This window comes from Micropterus salmoides, unplaced genomic scaffold (genome assembly GCF_014851395.1).
Source record: "Micropterus salmoides isolate LMB-PRFRI ecotype aquatic unplaced genomic scaffold, ASM1485139v1 Ms_hic_scaffold_3, whole genome shotgun sequence".
NCBI classification, from domain to species: domain Eukaryota; kingdom Metazoa; phylum Chordata; class Actinopteri; order Centrarchiformes; family Centrarchidae; genus Micropterus; species Micropterus salmoides.
The window spans coordinates 9,812,067-9,830,480 of NW_024042261.1; the positions used below are offsets into that span (position 1 = coordinate 9,812,067).

General features: G+C 40.7%; 1 protein-coding gene across 2 annotated transcripts in view; it reads right to left on the reverse strand.

The window, feature by feature from the left end:
* The window catches only part of acsl3a (acyl-CoA synthetase long chain family member 3a), a 30,001-nt gene continuing 11,587 nt past the window's right edge, over positions 1–18,414 (reverse strand). For both annotated transcript variants that reach the window (XM_038692941.1, XM_038692940.1), the window contains exons 4-15: positions 17,402–17,511; positions 16,079–16,217; positions 12,049–12,199; positions 9,629–9,752; positions 9,474–9,545; positions 6,446–6,585; positions 6,123–6,295; positions 4,525–4,599; positions 3,900–4,091; positions 3,584–3,698; positions 2,220–2,377; positions 1–2,101 (exon numbers count right to left, since the gene is read on the reverse strand). In XM_038692941.1, the coding sequence (XP_038548869.1) occupies positions 1,944–2,101; positions 2,220–2,377; positions 3,584–3,698; positions 3,900–4,091; positions 4,525–4,599; positions 6,123–6,295; positions 6,446–6,585; positions 9,474–9,545; positions 9,629–9,752; positions 12,049–12,199; positions 16,079–16,217; positions 17,402–17,511 (1,607 nt within the window). In that variant the 3' untranslated portion in view covers positions 1–1,943. The remainder of the gene's footprint in view (positions 2,102–2,219; positions 2,378–3,583; positions 3,699–3,899; positions 4,092–4,524; positions 4,600–6,122; positions 6,296–6,445; positions 6,586–9,473; positions 9,546–9,628; positions 9,753–12,048; positions 12,200–16,078; positions 16,218–17,401; positions 17,512–18,414) is intronic.

Here is an 18,414-nt window from a genome sequence, read left to right on the forward strand (position 1 = left end):
CATCTTTTTTTCTGTTTTATTGAATTTTACATTTGCACTTGATTCAGCTGTTCGTGATTTTTACAGTGTTTTCTTGGTCATTCTAAGGGTGGCTCCCTTTCTTTTAAAAATGAAATCTCCAAATGGCTGATCTAATTTGATAGTCTGCCTGAGCCCAGCCCTGTCCACCAGACACAGCCATGGATCAGTCTGACAACACTGGGAATTTACGCCTTAATACTGTCATACTTGTTGAGCATTGAAAAGCTGTACAGACAGATAAATAAACGCCATAATGTGTCTGCCTTTTGGTCACGTAGGCCTCGTTTTCACACCCAATGGGGCTGAAGAATTATAGTGCGTAATACTCTAAATTAAATTAATTAGACTTGGTCATTCTGGCAGAAACATTAAATGTATTTCTCCAAAACAATAAAATACTCCTGCATGTAGACCAAACACCATCTTTATTTATGTCATTTGAGTATTTTTCCAAAGGCAAATTACAAATAAATAGTTGGATGCACTTATGTTACAAGGCAGGCTCTCAATACAGAGAGGGAGTGGTGCTCCAAAACAGGTCTATGATAATAAAGCTCAAGTTAAAATAGAGGCTATGCATGTGCTTCCTCCGCCGAGCACGGCTCCACATACATATATGTACACTTAGGCAGAAACAGTCAGGAAATTAGAAAGACGCCACTCAGAATCACAAGAGAAAGCAACAGGTGTCACATTGTGAGGGATGTTGGGGTCATGTTTGTGCTGTGTATGGACATGGATGAGTCGCCCCACTTAGTCATACTTGTGCCGATGACAGAAATACATGACAAGGCTTTAAGATGGTAATGACAGTCCTGCAGAATAAATGTTAGCCATACACACAGAAGTCACACTTATAGAAGTGGGCTCATTTTTCAACTGGTGCAGCCACACACATTGAGAATGTTTTATTTATGTCCTATCTGTAATCAATGCCCTTATTTGGACAGAAATGATACATTTTTATATTCTACTATGATTTATCAACTATGACAATGATTACACAGTCATTTGAGCTGTAATATGTAAATGTGCGTTTTTGTGCACAATGTGGTACAGCACATACAAAAGTATTAAGTACTATCACGATAGGAAAATACAACAGACTAAACAACAGTGCATCTTTGTTTCTTTTCTTTTTAAATAAGAATATTAGGTGCAATCTTTGTTATTTTCCTATAAAAAGGACAATGGCCTTAATGTCGATGATGAAAAGATACAAATTGTTACACCTGATATGATCTTAGCATTTTTAACAAGCCGCTCTCATTTGCCCTCAAATGACTTTGTGCTTGGTATCAAGATGTGCTGATTGGAGCCCTCCCACGACCATGGGAGTCAAAGTGTGACTGTCGGTGGGGGACAAAATAAACCACTGACAACAACAAAAACAAAAGAGTTAACCGTCTCCTGACCTGCAGGAAGGAGGAAGTTGAAACCTTTAAGTTGCAAAAAGTTTAAAAGAGGATCAAACTGAACTAAGGGACATATCTAGACATACACCAACCACTCTAGTGTGTCATGGGTGAACACAAAGCAACAAACCTATTTACCCGACCTGAGCTTCTGCTGTGGCACTCAGAATGAGTTCAACAGACAACGTCAACTGTTTCATAACTCACATCTGGAACAATAAAAATTCTCAACACAGAGGTCATACACCTCGGTTGAAAAAGGGGAAAGGCAGTTTCTTTTTCGTTTTCCTCAACACTTAGTTTTTAGTTACTAATTCAAGTGTTCCGTGTTGGAATTGGTAACACCTTATTTTTATCCTTCTTTCTCTGAGAGGAGTGTTAGGATTTACGACAGATCACGGTGGCTCGTAAGTTCATGGGGAAGGATGCAGGGGAGCTGTGAGAGGGTACTAGGAGTGTTCAGAGTCAAGTGTTGGTCTGTACTTTGAGAACGGACAGTGCTGTCCGTTATTTCCCACCGTACATTCTCTCAATGTCGTCCTGGTAACGTGTTTTCAGCTCCTTGCGTTTGAGCTTGAACGCGTCAGTCACTAATCCGGTCTCTGGAGTCCATGGGTCTGGGCTCAGACAGATCTTGCGAGGGATCTCAAAGCGCTCTAGCTGGGCTGCAACAGAGGAAGACGAAACATTAACTTGTGACTCATCACTAAAAGGTCCCAACATGGTAAAAATCTGTACCCACGTGTGTCTGGAGCTCTAAGCTAAAGTTTGACCTCATCTCACCTGCTAGAGCCACCTCAGTGATGATCTTGAGGACCAGTTCCTCCATGGCTTTACTGCTGCACAGTTCCTCCCATGAGCCTTGGACACCGTACTGGTCAGCCAGAGCCAGCAAGTGCTTCTGATTGGGCACCACAAAGCCAATCACATACGTCTCGTCACTGCAGAGTGGGAAGAGGGGAGACGACAAGAGGTGTGTCAAAGTGAAAGAAAAAGAGTCTTTTGCAGTTATTAAGCAACACTGGTCTTTGTGTGTTTTCTGGCAACTGTTCGGCCGCATGTGATGATGGAGCATGCACCAGCCATTAATTCTTCACCAAGTGTGATCATTGTCCATAAAAAGAAACACAAATAATACATGCCTGGACAGATTGCTCTGTTGCACTATGACACAACTGAATCAACATTTCAGGGTGCAAAAATATGTTGTTCAGAATCTAAATCAAAAAGCTTCTAGTGTAAAAGGCTTTTATATGGCATCAAATGGAGCAGGAGACACAAACACCTTCAAAATCAGTTGTTATGTAAATGTAAATCTGTAACAGAAGCTATGTAAAAATTATGGCAATAATCAGTCAGGATGAGGTGACCAAACATGTAGCCAGAAAAGTTTATACACCAACAGAAATTATTTTTGTCAAAAGAAATCCAATAAACATAACTACAGATTGCTTTATATGCTTCAGTAAATAACAGTGTCAAGTTGCCCTGTGGAGTTTTCTTGTAAACAAACAAAGTTTCTGTTTACGTTCAGTGTTTCTCACCAAACCTCATTGTGTATCCTTGAGCTTTAGCAAACATGGTGAATGCATTTCCTTTATCCTGCAAAGCTGTTTTTGCAAACCTGACTCCGATTCTTAACATGTTGCAACTTGCATTCTTTACATCCATGTTTACTTGCAAGCAGCCACCACCTTTGCTGGCTCATGAGACTGAACATTTAAGTACAAAAAAACGAAAAAAACAAAACTATTAGCTAAAATAAGCTAGAAAGCTTGACAGAGCAGCGGAATTAGGTGATAATTCTCTGCGGGTTTGTCACTAGAGAATCTTAGATGAGTTGTAGTGATTTCATTAGCTATGTATCTGTACTCTGCCTAATGACAACAAAGTTGAATCTAATCTAATCTTTACTTTTTTACCATAAAATCAGCAGTTTTTACACACTGCAACTACTTCTACTGGTCCTCTTGCGTCTAACTAATAATGTAAGCCCACACAGCCAATAAAAATACATTAATATTTATATAATATATCAATAGACAGATATTAACAATAGAATCACATTCTAGTCTTTTGAATCGATGCACGAACACACACAAACAAGCAAACAAGCAAACAACAAACACACAAACACACACACACACCTGTTGGCATAGGCACAGATGTTGTCGACTAGAGGGCAGTTCTTCAACATGGCCTCCACTTTTCCCAGGGAGACGTACTCTCCAGCCTGCAGTTTCACCAAGTCTTTCTTACGATCTGGAAACACAGCAGAGGCCGCTGCCTGTAATAACACGTGTGTTTCCATGTGCGCTTCTACAAATGTGGGTATGTTTGTATTTCCTAAGACGAAGGGAAGAAGCTGGGGAGAAGAAACTGTGTATATCTAACTAGTGATGTAATCTGCATCTGTACCACTTATATTTCCTCTAAACTTCCACCCACCCAACCTTTCCTCACCAATTATCTTGAGGCACCCGTCTCTGTGAAACTCTCCGATGTCTCCTGTGCAGAACCACCGCTGGCCGTTCTCATCCACAAAGAAGTCTTCTTGGTGTTTCGCCTCGTTCTTGTAGTATCCCATGGTTACGTTGGGTCCACCAATCAGAATCTCTCCTCTTGGATGCGGCTTGTCGGTGCTACGGTAACCACCTGCAAGGAGAGTTTGAATTCAGTGGACTTTAAATACAAACAGCAGTAAAGCAAACAATTTACAGCCACATAATAATTTAGTGGAGATAAAAACCTGACAGCATGTTTACTTTGAAATTCTATTTCCGCTCTGTGAGCTAAGCAAGCAGTAAACTCAACTTGATAAGTATCAAGGTTGAACGGAGCTTCAGTACAATGAGTTATTATCCCTCAGGTTCCCTCAAGGTTATAGACCCGCCACAGTGATCTCTCCTTAAATGCTGACAATCTCACTAGTACAGGAAATGAATAATGGTGGATGGATTGGTAAACTCAGAAAAGTGTTCCCATGTGGGAAACAAAAGGCACATGGTTTAATGTATATCCCTGTGAATCATCATTTCATCATAGACTCTGTGTGTTTGTGTGTAGCTCCTCTTCCAGTCACACTCACCCTCCTCCCAGTCTTTGAGCCTGATCTCACAGCAAACCAGCGGCCCTCCCACTCTCCCAGTGCTGTAATCCCACACTGGAACAGACAACACACACACACGCGATAAGGAAACACACAAGCATCAAGGCATGACATTTATTACCATAGCAACCTGACCTCACGTGTTGCCTCGCCATGGAAACCCCATCCCAAAGGACTGTCCACAAAACAGTGTTCTCCTGGCTCAAACGACGGGCAGTGGGCCGCTCTGTTGGTTTAGTCTGCCTGGGAAAGGCTGGGAGTGTTTCCACTATTTGACAAATGTGTTGGCACTGAAAGCCAAGAGATAAGCTACCAAGTTCAAAACAGATCATTGGGACAACCATCACCACCGCAGATATGAGAAGCATTCTTTTTTACGCACATTACTAAGAGATAGGAGAATGATTTCCCTGTTTACGAGAAGCTATAACGTAGTAAAGCACATAGCTGCAATATCTGCATTTTGGGGGGGGGGGATCATTTGTCTGTATTTTAATATATTTACTTATGATTTTCCTCTCATTAATTTTCCCATCACTGCTGTACATTTCACTCTCCCTCTTTATGTCCTCCCACTGCTTTTATCTCTGCTTGCACGCTGTGGAAACTCCACTGTTTATTTCTGATCAACTGTGGGAAGTTGCTCAGAAATAATGTGCTACTTAGCGAGCAAATTACTATTTTAATTTTGTTCTAGTTAACAAAGCAGTTGTTACTGTTGATATATGTCTTTCCTCAAACATTGAGCTATTGCCATACACTGTATATAAAAAGGTTACTGCAGATAAACAAGACTAACAGTCCAGAGCCAAGCTAGCTGCTCTCTGCACAACAGTGCTACAACTAAATGCTAACGTCGGCATGCTAACATGCTTGTAATCACAATGCTAATTGGCTGATGTTCAGCAGGTATAACATTTTCACCTGATGGCATTAATGGTTTTCAAATTTAATGACCAAAAGTTGAAGAGCCATTTCACTAAAAACCACAAAAGTCAACCTCATGGTGGTGTAAAAGTCAGGATCATCACTGGCATAAGGTAAACAATGTCATAGCAGTCCATCCAATAACTGGTGAGATGTTTCAGTTAATAACAAAGTGGTGGATGGAACCACCACTTGACAATGCAATCTATATAACCAAGCTGCTAGGGTGGCTTTTTAATAATTTTGCTAATTTCCTATCAGGAAAAATGATGAACATGGGATGTGAAAACTATTTGGTTTCCTTCATGGTTTCCTAGTTGAGCTGACAAAGATATTCTGAGTTTTCAAAGTTAGTCTCAAAGAGTAACTTAACACAAATTCCAAAATTCCAAAAATCAATTAATACTTTCTGGTCTCAGTCTATATTTAGTTAGTACAGTATAGTCTACAGTTTTAAATATAAATTAATTTATAATACCAATTTTAGTGAAAGTAACAGTGACAAGCAGTTGTGAAGCACAGAGTTAGGTTTTAGTGCCAACTTTACTCTCTATTTGTGATTTGCTTGATATGCCTAAATATCTGTATTGTTATGCCCATTTGTTTTGTCTCTAACCGTATACTACTGTGCGACTCTCACTGCTGCTTACGCTCGCTAATGGTTCCAGCACCGCAGGTCTCCGTCAGGCCGTATCCCTGACCCACCGGGCAGCAGAAACACACATTCATGAAGCGTTGCGTGGCTGCGGAGAGCGGCGCTCCACCTGATAACAAAACTCGCGTCCGACCTCCCAGCAGAGACCGAACTTTCCTGAACACCAGCCTGGAAGGATAAACAGAAGGCAGTGGTGGATTAACAGAGGACGGGAGAACGCACAAGTGAGTGAACCTGAGAATAACATGCTCTTCTACTGACTGAAGAAATTCTTTATAACTCTTGTAAAAAAGTCACTGTAACATCTCATCCACACACTTGTCGCATAGAGGTGTGCTGTATCCTTTGGCGAGCTGCTCCAGTTTGTAGTTGTAGGCCAGAATGAAGAGTGTTCGCTGGACACAGCTCATCTCCTCCACCTTGGTCATCACGTTCTTATAGATACGATCCATGATCTCCTGGAACCAGAAATAGGGACAGAAATGGAGGTGAGACAGAAAGAAAGAAAGAGAAGTGATGAGTGTACTGGATCTAAACTACAGAGGCAAGTATATACTACATACTAGGGCCTTTTTTCTGTTAGCCATTTTTTTTATTGCGATGATTCAAAACAAAGCTGATTATGATTTATATGATATGATTTAGTTTGACTACTGTAAAAAGTAAAAAAAAAAAGAAAAAGCGATTCTGACAAACTGGAAAAGGACTTGCACTTAGCATTGCAGATGGAAAAACGACAAATTTCTTAAAGCGGCAGAAATCAAGTTTTGGCCACTAGGGGGCAGGATAAAACTGAAAGACACACAGCCACCACATATCACTAGTTTGTGGCTAAAATTTTAGCAAACTCTAACCTAATTAAACATCAAGCTGACACAGAGCAACATTAGCTTTCATCCATGTCCAAGATTGTCTTCTTTTAGCTAGTTTTTGGTTATGCAGCAAAATGCTTGAAATCTTTCACCAGCCCCTCAGCATCTTTGGCTGGATCTGGTTGGTACTAGAATACAGTGGGTGTATGAGAGGGAATTTTGTTTATTTGGCTTGGATTTGTTAGTCTGGGATCAACTGGATGAAATGGATTAAACTGGTGACATGAACAGGACCGTGCTGGGAACAGAAATATCAAAGGAATTGATGTTATTTTGTTCCTTGGCCACAATACAGTTGTGAGCCTAACTTGACTTGATTCTTTGAGTTTCCTACTATCAAAGGGACTGTAGCAGAGATAACTGAAACCCACAGATCAAGAACGCTTCTTCATCCAAATCAGTCTTCAAAAGCTGGACTAATAGTTAAATAGGGTAAAGGGCACAAACAAAGAAAAAAATAATTAAAACCATCTGGTCTGTCAGTGTGTGTATGTGTGTGTGTGTTTGTGCATGGTTGTGTGGGTGAAGCTAAAGCAGTGAGAGAGGAAGTCGACATAGGATTCATGCAGCAGCCTGCTGTCATATCACAGCAAACAATTTGTACGTGTGTGTGTGTGCGAGAATATGTGTGAGTGTGTATGAGTGTATGTGTCGTGGGGATAACCACATGGGGCTTTCTCACGTTCTGTTTACAGCTGTGAATGGTTCCAGACACTGGGGCCCTCTGCCCTTTACACTATGACCACTGGGAGCTGGGGGTGGGGCTGAGCTCATGGTGTGAGAGAGACGGAGAGAATACAGCGTCAAGGGCACATTGTTGGTGTACAGTATAACCAGCATGAGCAATGGAATTATAATCTCCTATTGTCAAGGGTTTTTTGTCATCCTTCATCTCAAGTTCTCAAGAATCTTCACGGCAATTATTAAAGTTACTTCATAACTGCGTATTCATCTTTGGTGAAAGATCTTTTTTTTGCAAGACGTATGCTTGACATTATAGAAACTCATCTGATGGAACGTAACTCCTCCTTTACACAGTTTCATCAACTATAGTCACTGGAAATTAGCCACACACAAAAAGAATATTTTTCAGTACTCATTGACCTGCTGTCGATGTGATGCACTCTACAACATTTAAACAAATGACTATAGATTAAAAGTATAATAAATGATGTATGGAGAACAGTTTCTTGTAATGTGGTGCATAGTAGCTGATATGATATTAGGTGTAAAACATGTGTGCACCTTATTATCAATGCCAACCACTTATCTAGTGCTAGCCTACAGAAAATTACGACAAAAGTTTAAACAGAATCATAAACCGTAAACCCTAACACATTATTGCCTAAGTTAATATGGTGAATTTTATAGGAAACAGTTGGTTGTTTACACCTCTAGCATTTACAGAACATCATTAGCATTCTTTTCTTATGGCTATGTTTTGTATAAAACACTTTGAATTTCCTTGTTGTTGAAAATTGCTGTACAAATTAATTTACCTGGCCTTACAATTCATTCTTGTTTCTGGCCACATGGTGAATGTAAGTCCAATATTCACCTTTTAAGCTCTGTTTTTGGTCCCCACTAACCCCTCGGGGAAATATCTAGCTCTTTAGCTGCTAAATGCTCCACTATGTTTACCAGCTAGTTGCTTGCTTTGTCTGTAGCCATTTGGTGCTGGACAGATAGTGTACAGTGGGGTTTTATTCATTATTTATTTAAATAGCTCAAAATGAGCTAAAACCCAGGAGTCTGCTGAGTTGAATAATAAATCTCTGTGAGTTTGTCACCACGAAGAACCCCTTTCACATAGAGAGTTATTTACTGCATTATTCATATAAAAATATACATTTTTGCAGCTTTAATCCTCATAATTCTGAGTGCACAGATCTGTCAAAGTATTTTGATGGCTGTGTGGATACTGTTAGATACATTCTTGGTAACAGCCTGACTACAAACTTTCACTTTTCAGCTCAAACTGCATGCCCTACTTATTGGTTTCCTCAAACTGTAAACTCCTCCTAAAACTAATAAAGCCCTTAAGAAGGTCGGATTAACCTCCTTAGTCTTGCGGTGCACGGTTTTAAGTAAAGCCCATCCTGGCATCATCACTACTGAAATGGATTAATCACTCAAATATACTTCAAAGACAAGATGGACTAGCCAACCTCAAATATGGCATTATAGCCCATGGGTATCTAACATTGTTTAGTGATGAAGCACAGCATTGGCCAGCAGTAGGAGGCAGAGAGTGTTTACGTCACAGTCAGTCCAGAGACAGAGTCCAGCAGGCATGGGTCTGCTGGACTCTGTCACTGAGTCTCCACAGCTGGACTGTGAACAAAGACAGAGTGAAATCTGACTTGCTGCCAAATGAAGCCAAGCAGCATTGTTTGAAACACAGACTTAGGAAGAGCGATTGGATTAGATATCCTGTAACTGGCTAAGGCTTCTCAAACATAACAATGACGTACCGGGACAGCTGCCATCAACGTGGGCTGCAGGACGCTGGTGTCTCCTTTGCTTCCCTTCTTGATCTTGGTTGACTTCGGGTGGGAAAAAGAAACGAGAGTTTATAGAAAGTTTATGATGAAATGTAAATGCAGTCCTGTTTCAGTTTTAACTGTACCTGGTCAGCTAGGGTCTGAGGTGAGGAATAGCCGATCCTGCACCCGTGAGAAACGCACACGAGCTCTGCACTGAGCTCCAGTACGTGGGCGAGCGGCAGGTAGCCAATGTAGGTGTCCTCCTCACTGTAAACACAAGGACACTCTTATATACAGCTCATTCAAGTATTAGCTCTACGTAAGTTCAACAAGCTCAATAAATGTAATTTATACAAGTACAACTGTATGATCTGCTATATAATCAGTTTTAATACAAACTTTCACAACCTCTGGAATCATATATCATCTCATAATAATCTTTAGAAGATAAATGCTTATCTGTACAAAATGGGGGTGGTGTTTTCCTTTGCTTGGAAATGATCTACTGGCCACATATTTATCTGAACACAAGTACTTCTGGATACTCCAAATTCTCTGGAATCCCATTTCAATGTACGTGTTTTCAGGCCATACACGAGGAGGAGGTTTGCACAGTCATCTTACTTAATGCCGAAGGGAAAGCCATCATTTTCATTAGACGTATGATAGATATCGTAACATCCTTAACCCCTCTAACCTCCATCCTTCTCACCCAAACTCACATCCTCCCAGTTTTTTTCCCTCCACTCATACTGAACTCCCTCCCTTCTGCATTTCCTCTCACCCCCAAATCGTTCACCAGAGCGAAGGGACGGTTTCTGTTTTAATGTAAACACTTGTGTTGTATAATGGCACTAGCTGGGTGACTCATACTTGTGCATGTGCTCACTTGACATGGAAACCTCGACCAGGAAGTTAGCCTGAAAGAGCATTTGGCATTTTTCCTTAAACACAGTGCTATCACACCATCTTACAGCTGATTTTCGCCAGTGACGGCAGAGATTAATCAAAGAGGGGAGTTTGAAACGCAGGATGAGAGAAAGTTATTGTCCTTCCTGTGCTGATATAATGCAATTGATTTTATCAGGCATAAATGGATTTAGGTGCATACGGCACCCTGCTCACATTAGGCAGACAGTAATAGTGAAAGGAAACAGCGTATAATTCTGCTCACAACAGTAGTAATGTAAAAAGAACAAAGTTACGACTTTTGCCCTGGACTGTCTACCGGACACATCACTTCCTCCCAGGCAGCTCACCCCCCACAAAAAGTTCCCCAGTCAAATGGCTTAAATTGGTTCAGGCTAAAGGAATAGTTCAACATTTTGGGACCCACACTTCTTTGCTGTATTGCCGAGAGCCAAATGGCAAGATTAATACCACGCTCAGGATTGTACGCTAAATATAAAGCTACTGCCAGCAGCTGGTTAGCTTATCTAAGCATAAAAACGGGGGAAACAGGTGGGCTGGTTCTGCCCAAAAGAAAAACAAAATCCGCCTTCTCGCCCCCCTGTCTGTACGTAAACGTATGTGTAAAAACAAAAGGTTCTGATTTTATGGGGGATCATGTCTTGGACTCTGTCTTGGCCGGGGGCAGTGACTTCTAACTGAAGGAGCTTTAGAGTTCAGTAAACTTCAGAGGTGCTCGTAGGTGAATCCTGTTTTCCCCCTGTTTCCAGTCTTTATGCTAAGCTAAGTTAACTGGATGCTGGCAGTACAGACGTGAGGGTGGCATCAGTTTTCTCATCTAACTCTTAGTAGTGCTAGTGCAAATATGATTTTGGTTTTGGTATGGATATGAAAATAATACCTTTTCTGATACCTTGCCTTGAGGAATATACCATAAAACTTCCATTAATAGCCCAGGCTTTTATTTGCTTCAGTCACTGACCTCACTGAACTTATATTTGGGACATGCATCTATAAGAGACAGGCTTTCAATTCCTTTCAAACAAAACTCTTGCTCAGCAAAGATGGGAAATGGGCTACTATCAAACTGTTTACTTTAGCCATACTACTTGAAAAAGTAGTATGAAAAAGTGCCTTTTCTTGTCTCTCTTGTTAACCATACAGGTGAATCTGAATTGTTTCCGTGAAATTAACTGAACGATTGAACGATCCATTTTGACAAAAGTTATAACATTTACATTTGTATGCATGATCTAAGCAGCTTGAGCAGGTGACCTGGTGGGCTTTAAGAGGTTTTATACATCCAAAGAAGGTCTACAGAAACCAGACCTGGCGTCTATTTGAGACCTGCATTTATTTGTCAAAACATGTTTGAGCATACCAGACCAGTGAAAGTTTTACTGTAAACATTTTTTCTGATCTTTTTTGACTTAATACAATCAAGTCAGACTATTCAATTATTAAATTGTTGATTAACATAAGCAGCCACACAGGAACCTTTTTTCATTGACAAAATTATAATAAAAAAAATGAGGAACTATCTGATCAAGGAATAAACTAGATTACAAATCTGACCAGCCGTTGTCCTGAAATGTCTCATATCACATTTCCAAGTGTGTATTATATGGTTTTTGGACGAGTTTGTGATGCCTACCTCAGGTTGGGTATCCGCTCGGCCATGCCCGTGATGCCAGCGATGATGTTGCTATGGGAGATCATGACGCCCTTTGGTATGCCTGTAGATCCGCTGGTGTACATGATGACCGCAATGTCTGAAGGCAGCGGCTGCTTACGCTCACGTGCTGCTGTAATGTGAAACGCAGAAAACATACATACTGTACATGCACAAACACGATAGAACTGTAGAACATTAGAGTACCGGCTTGTAACACGACACTGTGATGTGTGTATAATATAAATTAACTCACCACAAACACACACACATACAGACAAGAACACAGACTAAACTGTAACAGTCATGCACAAAAATGCACCCATGTGTAAACACAGTATCCACACAGACACATTCTTGGTTTAAAGGTAATAGCCTCTGTGTGTTCCATTTCTTGCGTGTGTAGGATAAACAGTGTCTGATGAAAGGAAATGCAGCGGGTGTCGAGGGCCAAGGAAATATTTGAAAAGTTGTAAACTGTGTAAAGGTTCACACACATGGATGACAAATAGTCAGCTGTGATATTAAAAAATCAGGCCCCTCTTGGCACAAAGAGGAGTTTGTGTCTGACTGCTAGCCAAAAAACACCATCTCCACTCCGCTGCATCCATGCATGTTTTCAAGTAGCATACTAATTCGAGCAAGTGTGATTGTTCAGTTGACACTAAAAGGTGTTGAAGTGTAGACTAACAAATTAGTTCGTAATTACGATTATTTTGGTCAATACATCATGATTATTTAGCATGATTACTGATTGACTTGGGAAACATCATGCATTTATTGAACTTTAAAAATGGAATGCTTAATTTATTATTATCAAAATCCCAAATTGTCCATGAAATAAGAAATAGTAATCCAACATTATTAACTTTAAACAGCATCTTAGAGTGCGAGGGGATGACAGCAACGCAGTGTAAGAAATGTATAAATCCGGTATTATGTTGGAAGACGCAGACACGGTGGATATTTTACAAGCACAGACCAGGTAAAGCAATATTGATTACACCTGGTTTAGTATAAGTACAAATAATATGCTATTTGTTAAGCTATGAGTAGAGGAAAAGTCTGCTAGCTGCTAGGCTAATTCACGTAGTGTAAAATGCTGCAGGCTTAAGCTTCTAATGGTGACTAACAAGTTGTAACCCCAGGTCATCTTGGTATCATTCATAACACAAGACAAAACAAGAGCATCATTGGCATGTGGCACAATAATTGTTTTATCTCGATTAACTTTGTTAGATTGTTAAATCGTTGGAAGCCAAAATCAAATCATTGAGATAAAAATTTTAATAATTACCCTGCCCTAGTTAATACTACGTGTCCATCCAACCGTGTCTGAAGGAATGTGTGTTTGTAGCAGTTCAAAATGACCACATTCGAAGGTGGGACACAAATCCTGCCATCAGAATCTGGAATCTGGCATTCAGACTGAAAACAACTCTGTGTAAAAACAATGCAAGAGGCTGTGCTGGCGGCGGTGTGTTGTTTTAAGCCTCAGTGGGACAATGAAATACAATCCAGGAAGTCCATCGTGAGTAACAGATCCATGAATTTGAAAGCTTATCAGCTTATGCAGCACAGCGATGAGAGGGTTGCAGGTTTTTTTTCATGCAGAGCTGAAGTCGGTCGTAACGTGTCCCTAAGATTCCCTTTGTCCACCGTTGACTGTTTACATCGCTGCCTGCCAGTAGGCGAGGCTTACAATCAGGGGCCTCTTATCAAGACAAAGAAAGGTTGTGGTGAGTGTTTCTTCAAATCAAGGAATGCATAACTCGGAGATAGCTGATAGGACAGTCTCATGTCTAGACGGCAGGGCAGAGAGTGATGAGTTCCCTGCCTTCTGATCCCTATCATGGGTCTCCTGGGTGTGAATAAATAAATAAAGATCAAATCAGTTTAGAGGGGGAACCAAAACTTGTCTGGTGTTTGCTAGGCTAGCAGCGGTGTACTCTTTACGTGGGAAATGAGAGATCGGTCTTGTTTTTCCTCTCTGTTCAGCATTTTGTAGAACAAAAACAGAACTAAGATGTCTGACCGCAGCAGGCCCCCGAAAAATCTAACGGGGGGGGGGGGGGGGGGGCATAAAGAAGGGGAAGGCCTCTCTTCTTCCTCTTTCCTCTTACTTGGATATAAGGCCTGTAGGAGTGTGTGCTCTGAGTTGATGTCATGTGAAGTTAACGGCGCCGTACGTAAACATGACCCTCCCCTGTATCCCAGTGCTACATCCTCCCTTCATAAACATACTTCCTTCCCTCTTTATCTGCACATGACACTACCAGCTTCTCTTGTTTTGGGTCACTCAGTTCAAAGGGCCACAAAATAAAGGCCGGGGTGGGGGGGGGGATTTCTCCTCATCCATCCTATCCACCAAAATGAATAAGCATCGTATCGGCCTTAATCTGACACAGATGTGAACACTTCCTCATTCACATGACCTAATGGGACTGATACCAATCCACCCCCACCCTCCTACCCCAAGAAAACCCAAACCATGACCATCTCATTTAGAGTGGGACTATCTACTAATAACTTTTAAAAGCTTTAAACTGGGCTTCTAAAATTATGAAGACGCACAGTATGAAACATGGGTAAGCATTAAGTTTAATAAAGTAGAGGTTTTGAAAGGCTGGTGGTCATTTTGATACAGTGTAAAGGCCTTTTTTGAAGGTGCTGACTGACTGTTTTGTCTTAAAGCTGCTATAATTAATATTTTTATATTAAGAATAAATCCAATGACTAAGTGTATGTGAATGGGGTCACTCATGACAGATCCACACAAAATTATGACCAACCCTGCATTTACCCTCAGCCCTAAGAAACTTTTTAGCTTCTTTTAACTCGTTTTGGTTTTACAGCCTGTGACGTTGCTGTTTTGGTTCATTATCATTTCCAGATGCAAAACGCAGCTGTTTACTACAAAAAAAACTCTGATACTGTACAGTATATACTACCTGCTCAGAACTACAACAGCACACAGACAAAGTTATCGACTAGCAGGTGAACATGGTGGTGCATTTCGCAGGTAAAAAGCCTGAAATATTGTCAGCGAGGTCCGGTTGTGAAGAATAACATTTTTTGGTCCCTTTTATGTTTCTGTCTTCCCCCTAGTGCCTGTAACGTTTCCCCTATTAGGTCATCTGTAGCTTGCCTTAACCTACAACAGCTAATCTATCTGATGTTTAGACTCCAATGCTTCGTCATATTGGAATCTATTCTATCCATGAGTTATACTATATAATCTCTGAAGCCAGTGAGTTCTTGTAAACATTCTTGTAAGACTCAACCTTGTAAGATTCCCAGAGAACACTGATATCTGCTAGCCTGATGCCTGAGCTACTGTCTCTCCATTATCATTCTAACTGCCGTCTTCCTAACAAGGACAGTTACATGAGAAATAACTAGGGCTCGAGGGTCAGTGAACACTTGTCGGGGCAGCTAATGTCTCTAAGCTAGACCTGTCTCACCTTTCCCTGTTACATCCATTAAGACACCTAAGAATATTCTTTAACAGCAGGTGGAGACAAAACAAAGCTAAACAGACAGTAGGCCTAAATATTGGATTTGCAATCATCAGGTGATAAGAAACATGATTCCAGATGAATGCTAATGTTGCTTTGTATAAGCTGAATTTGGAAATAAGCAACTGTTTGCCTTATCACCTTTATAAGGTGATAATATGTCAGTGTTGTGTTGACAGCTTGCAGTAGTTGGTTTGCTACAGTACTCCCTCAGGAGTTCACACAGCAGCATATTAATGTATTAAATACTGATTAGGCCACTACACAGTATTAATGAGATTTAAATACTCTATAATGTTTACTGATAGTGATTAAACCTACACTCATTGTCCATAAGTGAACAAATTATGGCTAAATGCCATCCTCTAAACCTTCGCTGGGTTCAACACACGATTTTCCAGGACATTTTACTTTTTCTCAAATTGGCCATGACTTTTCCATGACAGGAAAATTGGTCAACTGTTTTCCAGACACGCACATGCATACAAACTTACCATTCTCAGGCCTGGCTCCCAGCTTCTGAACAGCAGCCATGTTGTGGACACTGATGCCACGCGGATAGCCGGGCCATGAGGTCGGTGTGTTGTCCACTACAATGATATGCTGCAGCCTCGGAACTTCAATTAGGATAGCCTGACACACACACACACGGAAGCATGAGCACAAATATGACAAGCATACAAATTCTATGTACACATTAGCAAACGATGAAAACCAGGTTTCTTCGACTTCTTCATCAATATTTGGGCTGAGAGGGGATGTGTGAGCGGGAGCCGAGGAGCTCTGTTTATACCACCTTCATAAAAGGCGAGATGCCAGAGCACCATTTGTCTTTGGTGGACTGAATCTGTCCAAAATGGTCCATCATCTAGCACATGCATTTCTCCTTGTTTTTGTGTCACCACAGTGATACACTACACTGACCCAATAGCTCAGATTCTCTCTGATGGATAGATGGTCCAGAGAAGTTAATGTTATTGTTCTAGTCATATAGACCAGACGCATGTTGATGACAGGAACCACTGAGACACATTGGACCAGTTATATAAACCCACCTTAACATTAACATTACATAGCTTCTTATTTTCAGGAATTGAGTGTGCAGACTTGTGTCACCCTTTGTAACCATTTGTTTGCAGCTGTGATTGCAGATATTATATTGGACTTCTTATAAACAATTCTATTTTTGACAGCATTTATTAACTAAAAAAAACTTCTTTTTGCAACTTCCCATCTAAAGCTTCATTGATGGGGGATCTCTTCAATTTTAATTATGTCTTTAGGCTTTTTGGGACCTGAAACTGTTGCTGGTTTTGGCCTGTATGGACCGCTGAGATATTTGATTTTGGGCTACACAAATGTGGCAACTACTATTCATCACTGCTTGATGCTATTTGTCTTATTTGCCTGTTACCACAGAAGTACTGAACTAACAATGTACAGACGCTCATGATAAGTCTGTGGGAGGATTGGGCATTCCAGAAAGATGACCCAGTGTAGCTATGGCTCCTTCTATCAATGCCAAATACTCAAGTGGAATGTTTCTCCATACAATATAAAAGCACTAATAAGTGCTGATCCTCATTTACTATCCAGACACAGTTACATATGTACACCTACACGTCCCTCACACATGAGTGGCAATAACCCATGAGGTGTTATTGCCACTAAGCCAGTATGCTACAGATGCTCACATACTGCTGCTTGCCTATAGCTGTGTAAGGAACGCCATATTTCCTATAATGTTTAAATGTGTGTAACACATCTGCCAAGAATAATTTTACATTTTTAGTATATGTTCGAGTGTGAATTCTAACCTTGAGTCTGGTCTCCAGGAGCTCTCTGCTGGTGATAATGTGAGTGACCTGAGTTTCATTCAGCCCGTGAGCAATGGCTGGACCTCCCAGTGTGGAGTAAAGGGTGACCACTGCAACACACATCCATAAAAAATGCTATTATTAAAAATGACTGAATCATAATATTCTACTGGCCTTGTTTTTTCAGTATATTTACACACCATGTAATGTAACACGGCTTCTAGACTTAATTTAACAGCCCAGGTGGCTAATACAGCACAAGCACCTATCTACAGTATATATATGGCTACTCAAGGAAAGGCAAAGTGAATTGACTTTGTAATACATAGCCTTGGTCACTTTGCAAAGGGTTTAAAAAGATGCTGTCAGTTGTTGAGTTCAAATTTGTTTAAAAATAATCTTTTAACAGAGGCATTAAAAGCTGTATCAGCCAAAAATGGCTAAAAGTGTTGGCAACTTAAGCTGCTGTGATTATTGTAATTCTTCTGGCCAACAACTGCAAAATACACACACACACACACACACACATCACAGTTCATAGAATAAACAGATTCAGACATCTTATTGTTTTTCTGTGATCTGGCTCACTGTTCACAATGACTCCGTATCTGTCTGCCTTTTCCCGAAATGACAGCCAGATATCTGAGCCAAGTTCTAAAATTTTAAGGCTTGAAGATGCAGACGGAAATTTGACTGGCTAGAGAGAGAAAAATGTCATACAGTGTGACAATCCTGCAAAAAATACTATTCCGCCCACACTGATGACATCATCAGGCACCTCAAGAGGCCTCAGTACAGCCTCCGAGCCAGTGGGACAGCGGCTCTCACTGCCTGATAAGCTCTTTTGAGGATATAAACATTACTGGTTTGCGATGGCGTTGGTGTGTTATGACTAACTGCATTTGTCTGATGGAGCGCTGGTACTGTACGTGTGCTTATATACACGCGTCCACGTAGGAGTCAATGTGGTGTTTATGATATAGTGATTACATTGCATTGTGTTTCTTTGGGAA